At 43.3% G+C, this 22,162-nt stretch overlaps 7 protein-coding genes across 7 annotated transcripts; 3 read left to right on the top strand and 4 right to left on the bottom strand.

Moving 5' to 3' along the window:
- Nucleotides 1–125: 125 nt before the first annotated feature.
- Nucleotides 126–1,541, bottom strand: BCIN_05g07550 (hypothetical protein). The gene is made up of 2 exons (XM_024693206.1): nucleotides 1,179–1,541; nucleotides 126–1,095 (listed from the first exon to the last, which is right to left on the bottom strand). The coding sequence occupies exons 1-2, from the start codon at nucleotides 1,431–1,433 to the stop codon at nucleotides 292–294; spliced, it is 1,059 nt and encodes a 352-aa protein (XP_024548991.1). The 5' UTR covers nucleotides 1,434–1,541; the 3' UTR covers nucleotides 126–291.
- A 260-nt stretch (nucleotides 1,542–1,801) lies between these two features.
- On the top strand, nucleotides 1,802–4,493 carry BCIN_05g07540 (hypothetical protein). Its single transcript, XM_024693205.1, has 9 exons — nucleotides 1,802–2,209; nucleotides 2,342–2,706; nucleotides 2,760–2,858; nucleotides 2,906–3,020; nucleotides 3,073–3,322; nucleotides 3,372–3,495; nucleotides 3,551–3,666; nucleotides 3,718–3,883; nucleotides 3,934–4,493. The coding sequence occupies exons 1-9, from the start codon at nucleotides 2,041–2,043 to the stop codon at nucleotides 4,294–4,296; spliced, it is 1,767 nt and encodes a 588-aa protein (XP_024548990.1). The 5' UTR covers nucleotides 1,802–2,040; the 3' UTR covers nucleotides 4,297–4,493.
- Nucleotides 4,494–5,619: 1,126 nt separating this feature from the next.
- On the top strand, nucleotides 5,620–7,569 carry BCIN_05g07530 (hypothetical protein). Its single transcript, XM_001550607.2, has 3 exons — nucleotides 5,620–6,078; nucleotides 6,152–6,935; nucleotides 6,990–7,569. Exons 1-3 carry the CDS (start codon nucleotides 5,941–5,943, stop codon nucleotides 7,439–7,441), a joined length of 1,374 nt encoding a protein of 457 aa, XP_001550657.1. The 5' UTR covers nucleotides 5,620–5,940; the 3' UTR covers nucleotides 7,442–7,569.
- A 300-nt stretch (nucleotides 7,570–7,869) lies between these two features.
- On the bottom strand, nucleotides 7,870–9,892 carry Bchex3. Its single transcript, XM_001550606.2, has 2 exons — nucleotides 9,660–9,892; nucleotides 7,870–9,589 (listed from the first exon to the last, which is right to left on the bottom strand). Exons 1-2 carry the CDS (start codon nucleotides 9,805–9,807, stop codon nucleotides 7,992–7,994), a joined length of 1,746 nt encoding a protein of 581 aa, XP_001550656.2. The 5' UTR covers nucleotides 9,808–9,892; the 3' UTR covers nucleotides 7,870–7,991.
- Nucleotides 9,893–15,826: 5,934 nt separating this feature from the next.
- BCIN_05g07510 (hypothetical protein) lies at nucleotides 15,827–17,714 on the bottom strand. Its single transcript, XM_001550601.2, has 4 exons — nucleotides 17,403–17,714; nucleotides 17,124–17,226; nucleotides 16,789–16,938; nucleotides 15,827–16,690 (listed from the first exon to the last, which is right to left on the bottom strand). Exons 1-4 carry the CDS (start codon nucleotides 17,436–17,438, stop codon nucleotides 16,104–16,106), a joined length of 876 nt encoding a protein of 291 aa, XP_001550651.1. The 5' UTR covers nucleotides 17,439–17,714; the 3' UTR covers nucleotides 15,827–16,103.
- A 309-nt stretch (nucleotides 17,715–18,023) lies between these two features.
- Nucleotides 18,024–20,177, bottom strand: BCIN_05g07500 (hypothetical protein). The gene is made up of 3 exons (XM_001550600.2): nucleotides 19,951–20,177; nucleotides 18,465–19,854; nucleotides 18,024–18,417 (listed from the first exon to the last, which is right to left on the bottom strand). Exons 1-3 carry the CDS (start codon nucleotides 19,989–19,991, stop codon nucleotides 18,157–18,159), a joined length of 1,692 nt encoding a protein of 563 aa, XP_001550650.1. The 5' UTR covers nucleotides 19,992–20,177; the 3' UTR covers nucleotides 18,024–18,156.
- Nucleotides 20,178–20,290: 113 nt separating this feature from the next.
- BCIN_05g07490 (hypothetical protein) lies at nucleotides 20,291–22,145 on the top strand. Its single transcript, XM_001550599.2, has one exon. The coding sequence runs from the start codon at nucleotides 20,523–20,525 to the stop codon at nucleotides 21,612–21,614; it is 1,092 nt and encodes a 363-aa protein (XP_001550649.2). The 5' UTR covers nucleotides 20,291–20,522; the 3' UTR covers nucleotides 21,615–22,145.
- The last annotated feature ends 17 nt before the right edge of the window (nucleotides 22,146–22,162 follow it).

Here is a 22,162-nt window from a genome sequence, read left to right as displayed (position 1 = left end):
ATAACAATGTAAGACTGTGGGAATCTTTGCATAGTTGCATCAAGTGTTCCTTGAGTTTCTGCTGCTCACGCACGTCGATACTCTTGTCATCATGTTGAATTCGGATAGGCGTCAGGAAAGAATTGAGCTGATTGGCAGTTTCGGTAACGTAATCTACATGATCAGAGCCGGCTTTGGCATGTAGTAATTTGGCACACTTGAGCGTGGCTGTTCTCCACGTGGCGATATCGACATGGTCTTGGGGATCTAAATCATTGCCATTAGATTATTACTGAACCCGATGAACTGAAATTAAGACATACCTGAAGCAGCTAGTTTAATTTGACCTTCAAAGTCTCTGAGTCCCTTCTCTATTGTTCTTCCTTCAACTTCCGATCTTTTTTCTATGCCCTCGAGCCCGAAAGATCTCACAAAAAGAAGACTGCGACTCAAATGCCAAAAAACCTCCTCCCTGACTCTATTCTGTATCTCCCGAGAGTTGAGTTGTCGGTCCCAGAAATTTGGTAGAGAAATTTTGTAACGGGTAGGAGGTGCTCCCTGTCGGGGAGGCTGGTCCATAGTGCAGAATTTCAGAATGACACGCTGAACGCCTTCACGCAGCTTGCAAAAAGCCTTGATAATTGTTGCATCCTCTGGCTCTCTGCCAGAAGCATTGGCATTTTTTTGAATGATGTCTCGATATTTGGCGATCTGGTTTTGGAGTTTCTTTCTCTGCTGCTCGCTTGCCTCAAGGTCGCCGAGAACATTGGCATGTTTTCCAACGAAGGCTCCAAATCGTTCATCTAAGGCTCGATATTCATTCATGCGGTCCTCCGTCATCTTTTGATAATCCCAGCACTCACACTTAAGCTTGGCAAGTTGGCCCTTCAAATCAGATATCTCTTGCACCAATTCTTGACTCTCTTCTTGTGCGTGCATCAATTCTTGGCCCAGCGTATTCTTAAAGTCTTCACGGCTCTCATAATCCTCCCCCATCTGACTCATTTGTGCTCGGAGATCTTCGATTTGACGCTCCAGTTCTTCTTTTTCGTGATGCAAATGAGCAACATTGCTTTCGTGATTGTTCGGTTCTTGGCCGTTGAAAGGTTGCTCAAACTAAAATGGTTAGCGTTGAGTGTCGAATTTCGTCATCTCAAATTGCGGCTCTAGACAAGACTGAGATAGTAAATTGTACCTACTTGTATTTGTTCCGATCGAACCTGCAGCTCGATATCACGTCTAATGTTGTATAGGTCTTCCGTTAGTTGATGTCTGATGCCTATGAGGGTGCTATCTAGCATGACTTGAATGCGTTCTTCTCCTGTTTGGCGATGATCTGCTTCCTGGTAACGATTATCAGCAATTCCACCATGAAAATATGTGTTGTCTAAATGTGGAGTCTCTGGAATTTGCATTGCCGGTAAATCATTGAGGAAGTGGTGTGTCTCGGTCATCTTAAATTTATCCAATTCGAGTCGTGGACAAGTCAGAAAGTCCTTTGCTGAGAGCTTTATGGACAAATAGTGAAGCCTGTTCTCAACGATCTATTTGTAGATAGACTCTATTTAGACCCCTGTCTATGAATGGGGAACATCGTTTTGGAGAAACTGGAGAGAAACGCTAACTAATTCGCAAGCTTATGCTAGAAAGCTCGTTCTGTCTGTCGATTGCCGGTTCTAAAGCAGGAGTAGCTAAACTTAGCGAATCAGAAGCCACTGCGCACAAAAAAAATCGGCAGTCCTTTCACGAAAAATGTTTCATCCATTTAGGCTCGACATAACTCTAGCAGCTCCCACTGATCAAGCTCGCAGGTCACTAATTAGATTTTTGCAATCTTTGTGATGAGTGAAATATGGTCATCAAGAAACGGGCCATCATGCTCATTCTCCTTAGTTCAAGAATATTGTGAAAGAAATGCTATCTATGAACAGGAAGCCCCGTGAACCATCAAAGCTTACTTTCGAAGTCTTACTATTGCTCATAAGTACCTCTCGCGGTCGGTGCTAAACTGTAACTCTACACACCGCGTTTCAATCTCTACCATTTCACCCAGCCGCAACCATGAATTCGGAAGGAAAAGACACCAAGGAACCATGCTTCACACAAAACAATTACCAGTCTGACGATCAGATTGTTATTGCATTGGATTTTGGTACAACATTCAGCGGCATTGCATATGCATACGCCATCAAGGACAAGCCTGAGATTGTTACGATCTTAGACTGGCCAGGTATCTTCCATCTCTTGTCACATCCTGATCCTTCTCGATTCTCTTTTTCACTCCTTTCCATCACCATCACCATCTGTCGTCTCTCCTTCTCGACCATGAGCAATGATTTGCCTAAACTCTAACAAATCTCAGGACTGGAAGGCCACAGACAACCCAAAGTTCCGACCGTGATCTGTTACGACCCTGAAAATGCCTCGGGCTTCACATGGGGGGCCCAGAATCACAAGCGTGAGGTCATTCGTGGGATGAAACTACTTCTTGATCCCGCTCAGAATATGCCCGTCTATCTGCCAGCTTCAGGCACCAATAACGACCTCAAAGTTTTAGGAAAGTCCGCCTTGGATATCGCAGCGGACTTTATTGGGGCTATTTATAAGCATGCCATGACTGTCATTGAAGGCGAAATTCCAAAGGAATACCTCGACATGTGCCAGAAGCAATTTGTTCTCTCCGTTCCCGCTGTCTGGTCTGATAAGGCAAAGGATTTGACGTTAAAGGTAGTGTTTCACATACGCATCTTTACGACATCAACTGACTATTCGATCTGAAGGCAGCGAAGCGAGCCAAAATACATCCAGTCACACTTATCAAGGAGCCAGAAGCTGCCGCCCTGTATACTTTGCAGACACTAAAGGATCAAGCATTAGCTGTATGTCATTTCGCTAGCTATGTGAGTTCCTCACTAACAGTGGACAGGTTGGTGACGCATTCATTATTTGCGACGCTGGAGGTGGAACTGTCGATCTCATTTCCTACGAAATCACACAATTGACACCTAAACTCGATTTGAAAGAACTTGTGCCTGGCAAAGGTACAGCAATCTGAGCTTTTTCTTCATTAAAACACAAGCTAATTAGTATTAGGTGGAATGGCAGGCTCATTAGGCCTTAACAGACGATTCGAAGAAGCCGTCAAAGAGCTTGTCGGTGAAGATCAATTCTACGCCCTCCGAAGAACCAGAGGTTTTGCCCATGCTGTCGAGCAGTTTGATCTGAGGGTAAAGACTGCGTTTCGGGGAAACGAGGAAGAAGACTATCTTATGAACTTTCCTATGGTGAACCTCCAAGATAACAAAAGCAAAAATCTCGTTTCGAGTTGCTGGGTTATGAAATGGCAAGAGGGCCTTACTTTCACCTATGTATCAAGACTAATCTTCATATAGTGATGACTTGAAGAAGATCTTCGACCCGTTAATCACGGACATCGAAAGATTGGTTGACGAGCAGGTCAATTTGGTCAAGGTTAAACGAATGTCGGAAGATCACCCAAAAGCGACAGAAATAAAAGTATACCCACAATTATTTTATATCTCCTTTTGGAAAAATTCGCTAAATACGTTAGGGTATCTTCCTTGTGGGTGGATTTGGTTCTTCAGGTTATCTCAAATCTCGAATCGGGGCTTGTCATCCAACCATTCAAATCATCCAGCCTCATGACGCGTGGTCTGCTATCGTCAGGTAATTTTTCAATGTATAAATCCATACGAATGTTCATTGAAGTCATTTTAGGGGCGCCGTTCTCAGCGGACTTCCACGCAAAACCGGCGGTATTTCCATTATTTCAACGCAATCGACGAGACATTACGGGGTAGTAGGCCGATCACTTTATGACGAGGAAAAAGATCGAGGTCGACCAAAGACTGTTGATTGCTACGGAGACACTCGAACCTCGACAGTAAGACTTAAGTTTCATTGAAGCAGACAGACTTGCTAATTAGAAACCAGATGACTTGGTATATCCACCGCGGTGAGGACCTAGGAAGAGACCAAAAACTTAAATTTCCATTCTATCGAACTATTGAAGGAGCCATCACAAATAGCGCACTCATATTCCGAGAACATCTCCTTCAGTGTGAAAGCACAGCTGCGCCTGTTTATCCTGGAATTACAATCAAGCAAAACTGTATCTTGACAGCCGACTTGAGTGGCGTGGATCGGTCAACATTCAAACAAAGAACTTCAGTTCGGGGTACTCCATGCTGGGATGTTCATTATGACTTGGTAGTCACCGTTTCATCTGCCGTGATGAAGTTCTCGCTCGAGATCAAGGGCAAGGAAATAGGTAGTGTTGAGGCTAAGTATGATTGAACATGATGTTGGGGGTTACTCAAGGAGGCTTTGATTTGGGTCTTCACCTAGTGGTATTTTATTGCGAAGGAATAAATTGATGATACGAAGGACTTCGCGCGATACTTGCTTTGTCATTTATTTGGAGGTCTCACCAGACAGTCGGTGTATGGGCTCATGAAACACTTCTCAACTTTACAAAAAGCATAATTAATCCAAATTTCATTTGGAATTTTTGAGAACGGTTTTGCAGGGTGCTTGATTTAGAATGAATCATTGCACAAACATCTGAGATGCATGAATAAGTACTGGAAGTATGTCATCAAACTGCGCTTTTTCATTGTTTTCTAAGTACATGCCTCCACTATTTTTTGATGCATCTAACCTTGATATACAACACCAAAAATTAAAGTGAAGGCCGGGCCACTACTTGGCGACTATTTCTTCGAGAAGTACGTGGTGCCATTCCGTACTATGGCTTTCGGCTTACAATGACGCACCTTCTGATCTGTGTGTTAGGAAAGAGCTTGACTCTGCAATAATTTCTCTTGTTATAATTACACTTTCGGAAAGAACGAAAAGGGAGGAGGCAATCTTCTTGCATATATTGGATCTGGCATCGTAAGCCATGTAGTGTGATGAGACGAGGGCACTGACGGAGGCGCACTGGTGGTTTGAATGGAATTGTCGTCAAGGATTGTTTAAAGATTGCACTTGTATAATGCAGCAATTTCCAATTGAGCAAGTACAAAGGTGATGCTTCATCTATTGATATAACCATAGTAAGCTGGGAGACCAAACATTATTACCTTGTGGAATATTGCACCGCTGAGGTGACCATCTGCCCAGTGGAACACTACTGACACTGGTATCGAAGCAGCACTAATTTATTTGATAGGACATTACGAATTTCTATTCTATCTAACTCACGCCGATAGATAATGTCAGAACGGTATCTTAGATTTGGCACTTACTGGACTACTCTTAGCTGAAGGGAGTATCATCAAGATCGGAGTCTTCAACTCGGATATGCAGAGAGTATTTCACCATCGGTTCGGTTTCCGAGGATAGTCTATGGTGCTACATTAACAGCAGGGATGATTAGAAACACAGCATTCAGGCCCAAGTCACCAAGGTATTAATCAAGTCATGTTTTATTCAATATTGGTACAGTCGAGGACAACCTCACACATGCTAAACAATAATTTTCTTCCTTGGAAACTCATAAATTCTGTCTTAAAAGATAGCTTTGATAATTCAAAGTACAAAAGAAATTTTAATGAGATAAAAGACCATTTGGTATGTATAAGGTTGCCTTCAATTGCATAAGAACATCGAACAATTGGTTTGATGAACGTCAATTGAACAAACATCATATGTACGTACAAAGACTTTATGAGAGATTCGATACTTACGAACTCCAACACTGCAAACGGAAAAGAATAAGCACTGTCATAAGGGAATGGCGGGCTTAATATCGAGATTGATAAAGAGAACAGGCACTCGTTCTTTGACGATGAATGATGTGGAGGTTTCTTTCATGAATGCAAAATTAGCGAAAGTAGTCAGATAGCAACGCTTGTGTCTTCAAAATATATGCCATGAGCTCAGTGATGCAAGGTATAGTTTTACCAATTCCACAAAGGTGCAACTGTATCATTCAAGATGAATCCAGCGCCCGAGGACAGCCAAGGTGCTCAACATGGAGAATCTGTTCAACAAGCTGTGGAACTGGTAGGTAAGATGCTCGAGCAGATTCAAGTCGAGCTTGAAAAAATGCTATCCCAGGGTGGTAAAGTTCCCGTAAGTTCGATCTTCGAATCATGGTTTCGACTTTGTGTTTTGTTTTCCCTTGCTAACGAACCTCATGCTGCAGCCCGAAGTAAAGTCTCTTGAAAATGAAAAGGAGGAGTCCCAAAAACGATACAAAGACCTTGAAAGCAACTACCAGAAGATATCAGAAGAGCTCAAAGCTTTCGGACGCGACACAATTAATGCGTTCGACAAAAGCGGCCAAGTCCGAGCAGAATCTTTGTTGAATCAAGCCAAAGACCGGCAAGTTGAAGTAGAATTGCAATTGGCTCAAGCCGAGAAAGAGGTCGAAAATTTAAAAACAGAGGTCAAAAAACTTCAAGCTCGGCGTAATGCCTATCAAGCAAAAGCTGGTAAGCCCTCTCAAGATGTGCAGGATTTGGAAGCTCAACTCGAGGAACTCAAACAACAGAAATCGGATTTGCAAAAAGACAATCTTGATAGTCAGCAGGAACTCAAACAAGCCGAAAAGAAAATCGTCGACCTTTGCAGGAGTCTTGCTGGGGTTGGTAAGGCGACCTCTCGGCCCTCGACTTTCTGGCAGCAAGGATATGCTACGGTGATCGCTGGAGTGCAACGCATTGTCAGAACACATCTAGACTTGAACCAAAACCCGAACATAAAGCATGGCAGCAAACAAAAGCCAAGAGATTTAATGCTGGGTGCGGCTTCCGGCAAGAAAACAGGTCCGGGTGGGAAAGAACACTGTCTTGAAAGAGCCGTTTTTCAATTCTTATGTGATGAAATATTTCTAAAGCCAGGATTCGGTCTTGACGATGAAGACGAGGGTAAAAATATGGAAGCTGGGCTTGTGGAGTTTGAACAGAAGATCCAGATTACTTCTGCAGGTAATGATCATGTGTAGTCAAGTGTAAAGTCGACCCTTGCTGATAAGTTTGCAGTTGAGAGTCCGGAAAAGATTGACTACCGCAAATGGAGAGTGCTCACTTACAAGTGCGCGAAACGATTTCAAAAGACAGAAGCAAAGACAAATGTGGATGCATTTGCGTCAGCTTTAGAAGAGTTCCTAAGACCATTGCGGAAACCAAATGATAAACTATTAAATAAAAACATATTGGATTTGTGTAAGACAACCTTCAGTCTCAGCCAGAATATGAGAGCCGAGCATGACATGGATTTTGAAATCTATATGCCAGCGCCCGGGGACCAAGTAGTGATAAAAGAAAGCGGCATGGATGAAGTTATGCAGATTTGGGGTGAGGAACGAGGACATCCCGCAGATGTTGCTGGAACTGTTGCATATACTGCAATGGGTGGGTTAAGAGGGATGAATATTGGTTTTGGAGTGTGGATTTCCTTCGCACCAGCGAGGGTAGTTGTGAAAGCCATCTAGGTACTTTTAAGCCTCACTCTGAAGGAGGCTTATGTAGCATAGTGTGGGGGTAGAAGCTAGTGACTTCTTTGTAATCTCACGTCTTTGCAATTTTCTAGACAGGATGTTCGTACAAAAATCAAATTCCAATGTTCTTGTCGTGTAAATCTCAGAGCGTAGCGAAGAGTGAAATACAAGGGTGCCCATGAACAGATCGAGGCCAGATCGCCAATCACCCAAATACCTTAGGGCCCATAAGGCTAGTTGTCAAGAGGTGACTTGGTTCCATCAATTGTATAGCAGTCAGTCAAAGGGGTCTCTTACGCATATAGATCCGTTTCTGGCGGAAGACTGAAAGTGGAGCAGGCAGTCTAAAGAGAAAAGGTCTGGAGAGATGGCATGGGAAAATTTACAATCTTTTGAACACAAGCCGGAAAAATGATTCTTTTTGGTCGAAACTCGTCTCATTATTTCATTACAAATGCTAATCATTATTATCTCAAGTAGAATAAATCAAAACTATGATCCAAATAATCCACAAAACCCACGTGAATTTACACCACTTCTTCGTCTACAATTCTTGGTGAGTAGTCGTCGCAATCTTCTCCTCGTTGTTCAACTTGATATCTTCAGGGCTCTCGGCATTAGCGATGCCAAGTCTCTCGTTGATACTTTGCATTCTTGCTTTATCTGCAGCCGCAATACTTTCAATGCTACCGCCAAAATACACATCGAGTTCCTCCAATGTCTTGTCCTTAGTTTCAGGGAAGAATTTCCAGATGAAGAAACCACCTCCGGCGCTGAATACAGCAAAGAAGATGTATGTACCATATTTCATGGAGTCGAGCATGTCTTTGGTGGTCAAGCCAATGACAAAGTTGAACATCCAGTTGGTAGATGCGACAAGGGAAACACCACGGGATCTGACACTGGCTGGGAAGATTTCTTGAGCAAGAACCCAAGTGACAGGTCCCCAAGAATAGGCGAAGTTAACCGCGAATAACCAAATGAACACGATGGCGACCCACCCTTGTGTAACAGCGAGGCCTTCGTTGAGGTTCCATTGGTCTTCGTAAACACCTTCGACGGCAGCGACAACGATGTGGCAGATACACATACCGATGGCACCAGCAATGAGGAAAGTCTTGCGACCGAATTTATCGAGGTACAGGACAGCTGGTAGAGTGAAGAGGACTTGCAAGATACCAGTGACTCCAGTAGCGAGAAGAGTGGTGGTAGTGCTCGAGAAACCGAAACTGGCGAAAATTTGCGGGGCATAGTACAAGACGGCGTTGATACCAGTGAACTGTTGGAATACCATCATGCCACATCCCAGGAAGATTCTCTTGAATACATGAGGAACGAACAATGCTTTCCATGGGGCCATCATTCCACCGGTGCCAATTTGTTCCGCTTGGGTTTCCTCGTCAAACATGACAGCGGCCTTAATTTCGAGGAACTCGGCTCGCAATAATGGATCATTGGCGTCAAGACGTCTGAGTTTGCACAGAGATGCAATGGCCTCTTCCTCACGATGCTTCAACATCAACCATCTAGGAGAAAATGGGAAGAAGAACATTCCAATGAAAAGGGTCCATGCCGGGATCAACTGCAATGCCAATGGGACTCTCCAGGAAATTTGGTTCTGACCGGTACAAGGGTGTCCGTGATTTGCAGCAGCATTATAGGTGCCATCGGCCAGATATGGGTTTGCAATACCTTCTGGCTTGCACTTGTTTCCCCCGGAGAAGGAGAAGCCGAAGTCAAGCCAGAAAGCAATGGTAGTTCCGATGGTAATGGAGAGTTGTTGAAGTGATACCAACGATCCTCTGAGTTCTGGAGGGGCAATTTCTGCTTGGTATAATGGAATGACCATGGAAAACATACCAATACCCACACCACCGATAATACGACCTGCGAAGAAGTATGATGGGTTCTGAGCGCCAGTTTGGAGGCCGGTACCGAGTGTGAAAATGAGAACGGCAACCATCATACTATATTTTCTTGAGATTTTATCTGCGAGATATCCGTTGAAAAGAGCACCAAACCAGGCACCAAGTTCAAGGGAGGCAACGAGCCATCCTTGAAGTGTCGATGAGGTGAGAGTTGGGAATTCGTTCTCGAAGTTTTCCATAACCAGGACTGGGGACATGACTCCTTGGTCGTAACCTGTCATTCTAATGTTAGCCAGTGCTTGCTTGCTTTAGCAGTCATAGGAAATGAAAATGCTTGTACTGACCATACATCATACAACCCAACGATGCGAATAAACATGTCAAAAACACATATGGATTCTTAAGCATTCCCATGAGACCATGAGCTTTTGCTGCATTCTGTCGAGCAACGAGCGACTGGCTCGGAGCCCCTTTTTCCGCCATGATGGCCATTGTCGTCGGCGTAAAAGTGAAACGAGAACACAGTTGGGGGAGCGAGATGAGGGGAGGCGAAGCCCGATGAAGATGAACTGAAGACGGTCTGAGAAAAGAAGAGAAAGGATAAGGAAAACCTCATATATATATATGTACACCGTATCTCCAACTTTCTATACGGCTATCCAAGGGTAAAGCCTTTCCCGCGGGGGTTCCTAATCAAGCTTAGACTTGAAAATGCTAAATAACAGACAAATCCATGAGTACTCTTTGAGCAAAATCTCTTCTCCACTCCAAAAGTGGACGCTCTGGGGAGTTATGCCACGCGTTAACTCCCAACTCATGGGTTATCAACGGATGGATGTAATTCATGGAGGATTTGGAGAAGCCTGGATGGCACACGACGAGCCCCATTCTTTCAAGTTTCCAACTTCCTCCTAGGATTAGTTGCTTGTAGCTCGGATTGCCATTCGGCAACAGGAAATCTGGAGCGTAAGCCACTCTTGGATATCTCAATCCCTTGAATTCCCATTAAACAAGAAGTTGTGTCTGAATTAGAAACTTGCGCGCGCCACCTCGAGGAATGATAAGTCTTAACTAGGATTCTATCACTGCATGGTGTGCCAAGGCTACGGATCAAACTGGATGCAAGGATTGTAGTGCCATAGTGCGTTTAGTGAGGGCTCCAAGGCTTTGACCTATCAAGCGTCAGGCTGGTTCTACAAGCCACCCGTCGACTGGAGCGCTGCTCGTCATGCCAATATCGTCAAGCTTTGCTTGACTTCTTGGCCCTCAACGACATCAGATAAATAAGTGTGATCATCAATGAGTTTCTCATTGACATTCGACGACTTCCCTGGCTAATACCAACATGTCGGTAACGGACAAGGTAACGTTTACAAATTCCCCAAACTCCGCACACATGACTTCTCCTCGACCGCCAACAACGTTTTGCAGACAGCGGGTGAGATAGACTACGTAGCTATTCGGCCCTTTCTCTCCAGATGGAGTGACTGTTCGACCCCAAGGTTCGTCGGGGTGGAGAAACCCCAACATGACTTGGAGCAACTAGAAATTGAATTTTTACTTCGTATACGGTAAGAATATCCTAGATTCCTAATGCATGTTTGATAGTTCTATTTTTTCCTAGTGCCAGTGGAGATGTTGTGGTGGGGACGTTTATAGAATGGAGAAGAGGAGAGTTTTCCGGAAGATGAAGGGGCTCATATCAGTTCCAGCTCTATAAGTTTTCGAGAATCCTGATCATCGGATGATTCCAATTCCCACAACAGACCATCCTACCAGCATCATATCAGTAGATAGCGAGTCCATTACGATGTAAATGATGAAAAATGAGCATAAAATTCTGAAATTGCTTCAAACTTCTCTTCTTTTCGGTCCCGACCACCACAGGATTCTAGGATCGATATCCGAGCATCCTTACAGTTTGACAGCCATGCGAACTAATCAACGTCCATAATCACCCAATAAGCACGCCCTATTGGAGGAGACAGAAGAGACACACCTGTACATATCTCACCAAAACATTGACTATCCTTTAAAGAAAGCATCTTTTTTTTTATACTTTTTTTTAAAAAAAAAAAAAAATCTTCTCTTTATGAGGCAAACTCTCTGCTAAAGCCGACTCGGGTGTTGGGTCGGCACTGAACAGTCTGGAAAGCCCCCCATTTTCTGGGAGTAAGACCAATAACCGATGATTAGCCGACTTTCAACCCCAAATTGGAGACCCCGTGTTTGTGCCGATACCCGCTCATCTTGCCTTACAAAGCTCTCACAAATTCAATGAATCAATGAACCAACATCGATTTCCACAGTTTGAGTCAATAAGCGCAATAGTAGGCCCGATAGGTGTTCGGATTAGACAGCTTGTTGGAAACGTTATGCTGACAACTCTTCCATCTGTGGTGACGGGCTGGAAATTGCTAAAGCGGGTACGCGTCAGCGTATGATCCACCATCGCGTGGAATCTTGACAATATCCACATGGACGAAGTTGCTGGATTCTGGAGTCTCCAGGTTAGACTCCGTGAGAAATTGAGAATGAGGAAACGGGAGATGGAATTTCTTCCCCGCATGGAGATTAGTGATGCCAGTAGAGTAGGATGGGAGCTTATGCATAAGCTTGATGCACGAAGTACATCATGGGAAATTTCACAATCTTTCTCGCTCGCGTAGGACATCTTGATGCTGTCTTCTCACCTGTGGATTTCAAAGCCCGCCGGTTACACGGCTCGCACCAGAGTCCTTCTATTGCTAGGGCACGTTAGAAGTTGGATGGCTTGACTCGGTTTCAATGCTTTTCGGGACACTTCTCGTTATTGAGAGTAGGCAACTCGAGCTATTTTAGCGGAGAATTCATGTGCTGTCAAGGTACTGTCAACGTTGATAAGCCTAGTGGTCTAATCAATGTCATGGAATTAAACTCGTATATCAAGCGACATGATAAGCATCTCGCGAAAGGAATACAGAGATACCCCTCAAAGTCTCATGTGGATTGCACGAATAGCAATCGAAGCATCTAACTAGAGGATTGATCTGCAGTTTGCGGAGGTGCGGGGAATCGGCCCTTTTCCAGATTTACTCCAATATCTACAAATTTGGCAAGGCGAACGTACCGCAGGTAGAGACTACTGCACTTTTGTCAGGACCTCGTCTGACTGCCAAGTATGGTAGCATTATTTATCCCAAATCTTTGCAAAAACGATGGTGATAACTTTATATCAACAGTATGCTCGGCCCGATCTCGCGTCAGTTCAGGGGTGTGGGAAGAGATCTACAGATACGAGACTTGACCGGCGCCTATTCAAGTCAATGAATACAATTTATTGTGTATTCTTTGCATCTCTTCATGTCCGGCCGAATTGGAGGTCGGTCAGAAAATTCTACCTTATTAAGGAATCTTTCCATAGTTTCGTAAGAAGAGTAGATGTTGCGCCTTCTAACTATTCAAGGTTGGGTCAAAATGCACCAAGTCTACTCGTTTATCATTATTGAACAAGAATGGTGTATCAATACCTTGCGTGTTGCACCCCGACTGATGAGCCAGACCATGTTTACAAATGAAGAGAAAGTGAACCCCCATATCATGTAGGCTGCTGACACATCATATTATAGCCATTCAACTCACTATGATCACGGAAAGATTTGATCACATCTTCAGTCTAAGGATCAAACTTTGCTCTCCGGAGAAAGTTCAAATTCCAGACAGGCAACAAAGCTTCATGATTCCAGCCAAGGGATGAGACATTGTGCGTCCGGAGAAAGTTCAATCTCTAGATGTGCAACCAAACTTCGAATTTTGAAGAGGCGATGAGATAATTGCACCGCTCGTAGAAACATTGTATCTCGATATCTGGGGAAGTATTCTGATACTATTGTTATGCCACATTTGGCCTAGTATTCACCGAGCCGGCGTATGGAAATTGAAGGATTTGGGTGTTGTGCTTATGTGATGACGATATGGCAGGGGTGAGGTACTACTTGTCTTTCAGCATCATGATTAGGATTCGCAGTATGACTTTTATTTTGTTAGGAATTGGCAAATCATGAAGTTTGATCAAGATTACTTGAGATTCTTGGTAGTCTGAGTCGTTTATTATATATCTAGAGCAAGACCTTTCTCTCGAGGGCATAAGTCAAGAGTCGTAGTAGGATGGCTTCGGACGCGCTTCATCTAGTAAATGTGGCTCATGATATGGTGGAAAAGCGTATTCGAGCAAGTGTTCACATTGCGCAATAGCCTTAACGGCTACTTCAAGTATTCAACCAGACTCCTCCGAGTAGAGTATTCCAGGCACACTTAAATAAAGATGGTCTTTTACGTTGATTTTCGATTGAATAGGCTTGATAAAAGTCTCTAATTTATAAGTTAATATCATAAATCCAGAGAGCGAAGGGGCATCAGTATGATGATTAGGGATGATGCGTTCCGCAAGCGCAAGCTACATCTGCTCATATTCTATCAAGGGAAGCTCGGAGGTTGAATACAGATACCCTGGCAATTTAGTATAATCTATGGATGACGTTGAGATGATCTACGATAATGCATCAGTGCCATAAACAGCAGTAGAAATTAGACATCGATATGACTCCAGACCTAAAGATAGCATTCTCACACGAGGGAATCATGCTCCTTGGTTACCCTGAAACCTGAAAAAAGTAAAATGGGTATTACAAGTCTTCAAGCAACATATCTTCACCCATTTACAATGACAATGAGCCTGTTAATATTTCTTTCCAGCTTGCCTCCTACCTCATCCAAAACTTATGTCCCCTGTTGTTCGTTTTCCAAGCCTAGCCCCTGTCCCTTCAAATTCAAGTGTATAAAATCCCACCCTAGGGATGAAACACCATTTATCAGTATTTTAGCTCCATATATCAGAGTCAGAAAAATTCTTGTACGTTACATATTACTCCTAGGAATGCTGAGAAATATCAATGGGATTTCGACTCAAATAATTCTGATAACAATGTACTACATGGGAACGTTTATTAGACGAGTCAAACCGGCAACGAGATATCCCGATAAGAATAACATATCTGCAAGATGACTATAGTTTTTGATGATATTTTTTTCTATTCAAGAGCCAGAAAGCCCTTAGGTTACAGTGAACGTAATGAGTGAACCCCCGTTAAGAATTCATGTTCAGCTTCATTATTACAGCACGAAAATCTCGAGTTCAAACACATGTATTCTAAGTCAAACAAAAGGCTAACATCTTCTCAGCTCTGAAAATAACGAGACTTGAGAGAAAACGCATATCAATTCGACACACACAGTTCTTTAAGCATAGCCATGTGTAACACGGTCGCTCGGCTTTGGAAGAGGAACTAAAACATGGCTGCAAAGTTACATATAGTTGAATTCCCTTCCATTTCCATTCTGAATGGTTAGCATTTTAACCATAATGAACTCTCTAGCTCTGATGTAAATAATATTGAATTTGAGTATAAAGGTGCTATTCTCAATATACCAGCTTTCCCAGACACTTCTGTGAGGTTCGCCGCTGGGGTTCTTCCAGGAGATTCATCAGATGTAGTTAAGTAGAATTTGGTTCAATTGACAACTGGAATTTGGGGATTGTAAGTGTCTGAAATCCGCTTATATTCAAAAACCAAATCCTCACTTGTGAGTTATCTGACAAGGAAGCCTTGGACATTGAATAATGGAGAAAAAATATGTGATGTATTTATCTAAAGAGTGTATGTTTCGGCGTAAATTAGCTCTCAGATGTGTATACATGATATCTTTCACAATAAATAATTTGAGTGATGATAAACGAAGATAAAGAGGTCATTGATAGCAACACTCAAAAAGCATGCTTTGATTCACCAATCATTCCTCGCTAGCAGTATAAGCTTTTTCTACTGGTAGGTGAACTCTGCTCTCTTTTGTAAGATCTTACTTATTCAAGAGTTTAAAAGGGCCCAAAAAGAAACTCTAATCGGAGTATACATCTTGCCTCTGTACCCTCGACTGTATATAGCTTGATCTCTAACCTAGTTTTTCCCCGTCCCCTCTCATATCCTCCATATCACCCTTTCAACTTCGGTTGCGCCATCCTTCTGCTCAGAGAATACCTTCCTGTCGTCAGCCCCTAATAAACTAACTCGCCGGATTAGTTGAACTCACTCTAATCCAGGCCTATGGTTAAGTCAGTGGAGTCCGTATCTAAATTTCTGGCCGTATTCTACACTCACCTATTTGACAGCTTGAAATTACGACACAACCCAAAGTGAGAAAGGTGCCAAGTCAAAGAGTCGTGAGATGAGACGAACTGTCATGGCAGGAATTAATCTATGATACTAAGTTTTTGATTTTCTTGAGAAATAAGAGCACCGAGAATTAAACCAAAAGAACTTTAATGATGATGAGATTTCATATGGATTAAAAACACCGCATGCTTATTTCTCCCACCAGTCAATATGGGATCAGCTCAGCCCAACTTGTTGATAAAAGTGAACTTTTAATGTGGCAAACTAGCTTCGGGTAGTAGGACGGAAATGTTTTGCTGTAATGATAAAGATTGCCGGTCTAATAAGTACTGTACAAATTCATGGGCTTCAAAATTCACATTTGTTAAGTAATTCTATAGTTTCAGAGAAGATCCTTCTTGGGGGGGACTTGTGAACATCCATTTATTTTTCCGCAAAAACCAAGATGAAAGCAATACAGCAGAAACGATAATCGATTCCCCAATTCCATTCCCCATCATTCACTCTCGTATCAAAATGATCAATCAACCCCATATTTCAAGCACCGAGTTCTAAGCTCTAAACCCTAAGCCTCAAGATCTATACCCTCCTAACCACTCCCCTCAATCTCACATACCCAATCCAATCGCCGCCTCCAGGACTCCTACATACACTTTCCAACACCTCACAAACCTCTTTCTCCGCTTCTCTCCTCTCTTCCCCCTCCTCAAGAACATCGAAAAACTGCTTGCCCATTAACTTCACCCAGCCTTCTATGCCCCCCTTATCTGCTGGCGTAGCCCTGTATTCTCTTTCCAATTTCTCGATGCTCCATCCTCCTTCCTGATCTACATCTGAAAGAGAGGAAGACGAAGCAAGCACATTCCTCATCCACACCTCATCAGGAAAAAACCACGGATCTGCCTGTCTCGCCCTCTCTAACCCCCCTTGACAGCGACGTCCAACAACACTCAACAATGCAGTGCGCATCTCGGCTACATTACCCATGCCTCCCATTTCGAAGACGAAGATTCCGTTAGGTTTGAGAAGTCTTTTGACTTCCGTGAAGAACTGTTCACGGATGGGTTCCGGGCGGAGAATCCAGTGGAGTGCAGCGTTGGAGAAGATCTTCGTGTAGGTTTGGGATGGGAGGGTGGAGAGATCTTGGGGAGACGATGCGTCGAGTACTGGGTTGTATTAGGGAAGTGTAGGTTCAGCGTGAGGGAGTGTGATGATGACGGATCAATAGCAGAATAAATATAGTAATAGAGATGGGAATAAATACCTTGAAATGTACAAACTCCCGAGATTTCTTCACCCCCTGCTATAGCAGCCTTTTTGGCAGCAGCAATCATATCTTCCGAACTATCAATTCCATGAATCCTTCCTGATCCTTGGGAAAGTGTGTGTGCGATTTGAACGGGGATAATTCCATCTACATAGGCGAACAAAGTTAGAATGTCAGTTCTCGATTCTCTCCATTGCGTCTTGTTGCTTGCTTCTTGTTCCCCTCCCACTTCCCTCTCTACTAAGATCATTGCCTAATAAAAAAAAATACCCCGATCCAATACATCCACCTCACCATCGAACATTAAAAGGAAAAAAAAAGTAACAACTAACCACCACACCCAACATCCAGCACCACATCATCACTCTGCACATCCAACCAGCCCAGAACTTTCCCCGCAAGTTTTGGAACAAAAGAAGCGGAATTTTGATAGGCCTTTTTCGTACATGTTAGCTTTGTGTTCTAATGTTCACTTCCCCCGAGTAACTTTTTCTTCCCATTCTCTCATTTCTCATTTGAGTCTCCATCATTCAATTTGCGTGGGCGATTATGTATGCAAGGGAATTGAGAAGGGGAGGGGCAGGTGAATACGAGGGGAAATTATAAAGTACCGAAGCAGACCAATGATCTTCTTGATTCTTAGCCATTTCCAAAATTATCGACTAATAAAGAAATGATATTTCCCAGCTTGAATTTTGAATATGAGACCGCTGTTCTTGAGTTCAGGTTGCGGTTCAGGTCGTAGTTATGGCTGTAGTCATGAACGTCGTGGCGATTTGAAGATAGGTCTATTTGAAAGGAATTTAAATATCGATATCAAGAGACGCAGTAACGGTAAATAACAAGTAATGATCACTTAATAAGATTGAGCTATCGAATTTATGAGTTGGGGTAGGTATCTCACCTCTTATATACTGCTAGCCGTTCCGCGACATGACATCAAATGTAATGTTGAGGTTCAGATGTTAACCTCCGATGTCGGCGCGATGCGAGATAGGGGACAGAAGCGAACGTTCAAAAACCAATTCACAATCGCGTTTCTTCTGCTCGTTTTCATGATGTGAAACATGACAACTGGATTGATTCGTAGTCTAATCTGCTTTGGAAGAAATTCTCAATATATAACAATGGCTCCGATCGCGCTTCAAGTTATCTACCCCTCCCACGTAATGCAGGCTACGGCCATTCACAGCTTTCGAATTTCACGTTCATGCTAACAGAATAGTCTTAGATGGTGTTTTAAATCTTGATATATTTTATCAACTAAATCTCACTTTGATATCAAAACCATGCTCAATACTCAATGTCTTGCCTCCCAACTCCGATTTCGCTATTGAAACAATCATCATATGCAAGATTACCTTCCTAATCGATTTCCAGAAGCTCATATTTATCCTCATCCAATAAATCTTCAATCCTATGCATAATAGCAAGAACCTTTTCCTCTTCCAATCTTTGACCCACCACTTGTATTGCTACCGGAAGTCCATGCATAGCATTTGCGTCGTAATGTTTATAAGCACCGTATGCGACACCATTCAGGGATTTGAGGGAAAAATTAGATGGGAGTTGATCGAGTTCTTTATCAACATGGGTTATAGGCATGATACCTGCAGTGTAGTCAAGCTATTTTTGTTAGTTTGAAATTACGAGGGGCTGTACAAGGAACTCACCAAGTTGAATAGGAAAGTATAACCACAACTGCTAACCGCATCCTTCATTCCGTCGTGAGGAACTGCTGGTGTGGCATTTGGTGGAGTAATCATGAAGTCGAGTTTCACTTCGTCTTCCCACCAAGCATGGAATTTAGCTTTGTAAGCTTCTCTCTTGGCAACGAGCTTCCATTGCTCATAAGCAGATTTCTCATGCCATTCTTTGATCAATCCAGCCCATATATCATCTCTTCTAACATATTTGACCCAGGCCCAATACATCCATTTGAATGGACTTGGTAATGACATAAGAAAGCTCATTGCTTTTGCTCCTGGATCTTCCCATTCGCCAGTTCTGAAAAATGATTTGAATGTCTTGCAACCATCGGCGTTGAGAAGTTGTGAGCCAAGATAAAGTGCTTCATATGGAGATGGTGGAGTAACATCATAGACTTCATGGCCATCTTCTTCCAGTACAGCCACGACTTCATCTACAGCTCTCATACAAGCGGGGCTTGGATCCACAACACCATCAGTTCTTAGTACACCAACTCTAAACTTTTTCTTTTCGCTGAAATCCTTCCATGCCTCATTTCTCCATGGAATGGGATGAACACTATGATCATATTTCCATGGCTGCATACCAATCATGGATTTTGTGAAATATGAAAGATCTCCCAAAGTTCTTGTCATAGGACTAAACACACTAGGAATGCCTTCTTGACCTGGCATACTTGTGCACATACCATTCTTCGGCCATCTTCCGGTTGAGCATCTCAAACTATAGATTCCCGAGAAATGAGCTGGAACTCTAACCGATCCAGCGACATCTGAACCAATTCCAATTCTTCCACCACCGGCTGCTAGTAAAGCAGATTCACCACCTGTAGATCCACCTGGCGAATATTTGTTATTATGAGGATTTGTGCACCGTCCCCAAAGATCGTTTGTTGATTCGAAACTTAGTAATGTAATAGGAAGATTCGTCTTGACATACGGGATTGCTCCAGCATCTTTCAATAACCTCACCATAGTTCCATCCTTCTCCACCTTGTTACCAACATTGCTACTGTATCCTACGGTTGTATCGAAACCGCCAACTACTACTGAATCTTTTAGACTTATGGGAATACCTGCTAAGGGACCCTTGAAGTTGATACTTCCATCTGTAGTCCAACCCTCAGCAGCATCAATCATAACTTCCGTTACGCAATTGGTTTTCTCGTGAGCCTTGATTGCAGCTTTTCCGTATGCTCGCAGGATATCAATTGGCTGGATAGCTTGGCTGTGAACATCTTTGACTAGCTCTTCAATGGGTTTCGAGAGAACCTGTCTTTCTGGATTTGTAAATGCTCCATGGTAACTGGTGAGGTTTTGTATCCGTTGCGTTCGTTCTGCTTGTTTAAACTGGCTGTATGGACAGTTAGATCTTGCTGTGCTTGGCATATCTCAACCCCCCCAGGTGATGTTGATAACGATAAGATATGAGAACGGGATGAACACTTACCAGTCTCTCCTGTGTTGGAAATAGTCCAGTAAGAAAACCATTGTGAATATGCACACGCAGCAACTGGGCAGATGTGTGAGAGGCAGTCTGCAATATAAAAGACAAGACTAGGAAGAGAAATCGACGAAGGGTGGTGGCTTATAGCTCGCTGGCTCGCCAGACGGGGGACTGTAAAGCCATCGATATCCGGCCTGGAACGGAAGGACCCCTCGCTTTAGATAAGCGGCTGTACATTCCTGATTTGGCCAACGCGCAGGAATCCAACGTATCAAATCAAAAAACAAGCACAAGCATAATGCGGGGAAAAGTGGTGTAGTCTGTGTGGTGGTGTTGTCTGTGTGGTGGTGTGGTGTCGTGTGGATGTGTCAAACAAAATCTCTACCAAAATCTTCAAACAAATCATATCAGGAAGAAGCTCCTCAACTATCCCGCGTATCTTGGCCACACGAGTACCGGTACTGGCAAACGTGCTGCTGATAAGCGTCAACACCATTTCCGGATCATCTGATTTCCTTCTACCCCTCTTTTGAGAATTCGTTCAACACTGCCACATATTTCTGTTTCTTCTCAAGATGTCGACTCATTCAACTCCATATTCTTCCATCTCGACACCGGCAACCCTAGTCCACGACGGTGCTATCCACGATTTCGAAGATCCTCGTCACGAATACCAAACCCCGCCTGCACCCATAATGTCCAGCTCAGAACATCTACTCATATGTACAGCCTGCGGTACCCAGTTCGATGCCGAAGAGCGATCGATTCTTACCAGATGTCGCATCTGCGATGATCCACGGCAATTCGTGCCGCCTGGTGGCCAAGCATTCACTACACTTGCTTCCTTGAAAGCTGGGGGTCAATATAAGAACAAATGGAAACAGTTTGACAACGATGGACGATTTTGGAATATATGGACTGAGCCTAAATTTGCGATAGGGCAGCGAGCAGTTCTTATCAAGACACCGCTTGGGAACGTGCTGTGGGATTGTATAACTTATTTGGATGATGAGACTGTGGACTGGATTCATGGATTGGGCGGATTGGCAGCGATTGTGATATCTCATCCACATTATTATACTACACATTTGGATTGGGCAGAGATATTCGATTGTCCTGTCTATTTGAGTTGGGAGGACAAGAGTTGGCTGAATCGACTTGATAGAATGGGCAAAGCTAGGACATTCATCGAGGGAAAGGAAGAGGAGCTTGAGATACGAGGCGAGAAGACTGGCGTTAAGATGTTGAAGCTTGGTGGTCATTTTCCGGGAAGTTTGGTCTGTCTTGCCCATGAAAGACTATTGGTAGCGGATACTTTGGTAACCACGCCAAGTGCATTGGGAGATTGGAGTAAAGGTCCAGGAGGAGGAAGAAATACAAGACCGGATGGAATGAATAGTTATGCTTTCATGTGGAGTATACCCAATATGATACCTTTAAGTGCGGATGAGGTAGCTGAAATGTGGGAGGTATTGAAACCTCATGACTTCTCGAGTACACATGGAGCTTTTGTAGGCACGGATGTGTTTGATGGTAGTAATGGAAGCGAGAAAGGGGTTAAACAGAGAGTACTTGAAAGTATGCAGATTCAAGTGAGGAGAATGGGTTGGAGCAGCCATGTCTTCTTGAAAGAGAATTTGGACGACCAGGAAGAAGAGGTTCTATGATACTTATGACAACGATAATGATGATTATACCCATATGTTTCAATATAGATCTATATTGTTGTATCTGATTTAGACCGAGAGTTTTGTTTGTTTCTGGACCAGCTTAGATACTGAACGGAAATTATACTGGGTTGATATCGTTTTCTCCATATCGCTGTTTTCTACTTTAGTCTTATTTCGAGCGCAGCGAGCAAAGGGGGTTTGGAGGCTTGCCTCCATGAATAGCATGATACAAATAGCACGGCATCTTATGAAAGACTTGACTGCTAGAAGAGCCAGATATATAATCGAACAGACAGGTCAGATAGCGCTCTGCTGGCCCTTAGATATCTTGACCATAAAATCCAGGTGGTTGATTAGATAGATGACGCTCCGCTGGCCCTCCGGGGGCCACTGCCGTGGAGGCAGACTAATGTGAGGGAAAGGATATATGTATTTCTGAGCCAATGTTTGTATAACTATATAGAGAAACAAGCAGCTAAATTCTCAAAGTCTAGACCTACCTCTTTTTCACATTGTTTCAAATAAACACCCGATATGTAAGTAGA

This window comes from Botrytis cinerea, chromosome 5 (assembly GCF_000143535.2).
Source record: "Botrytis cinerea B05.10 chromosome 5, complete sequence".
Lineage (NCBI taxonomy): Eukaryota > Fungi > Ascomycota > Leotiomycetes > Helotiales > Sclerotiniaceae > Botrytis > Botrytis cinerea.
Note: the sequence above shows the minus strand (reverse complement) of the source record. Positions and strands in the feature narration are given on the sequence as shown.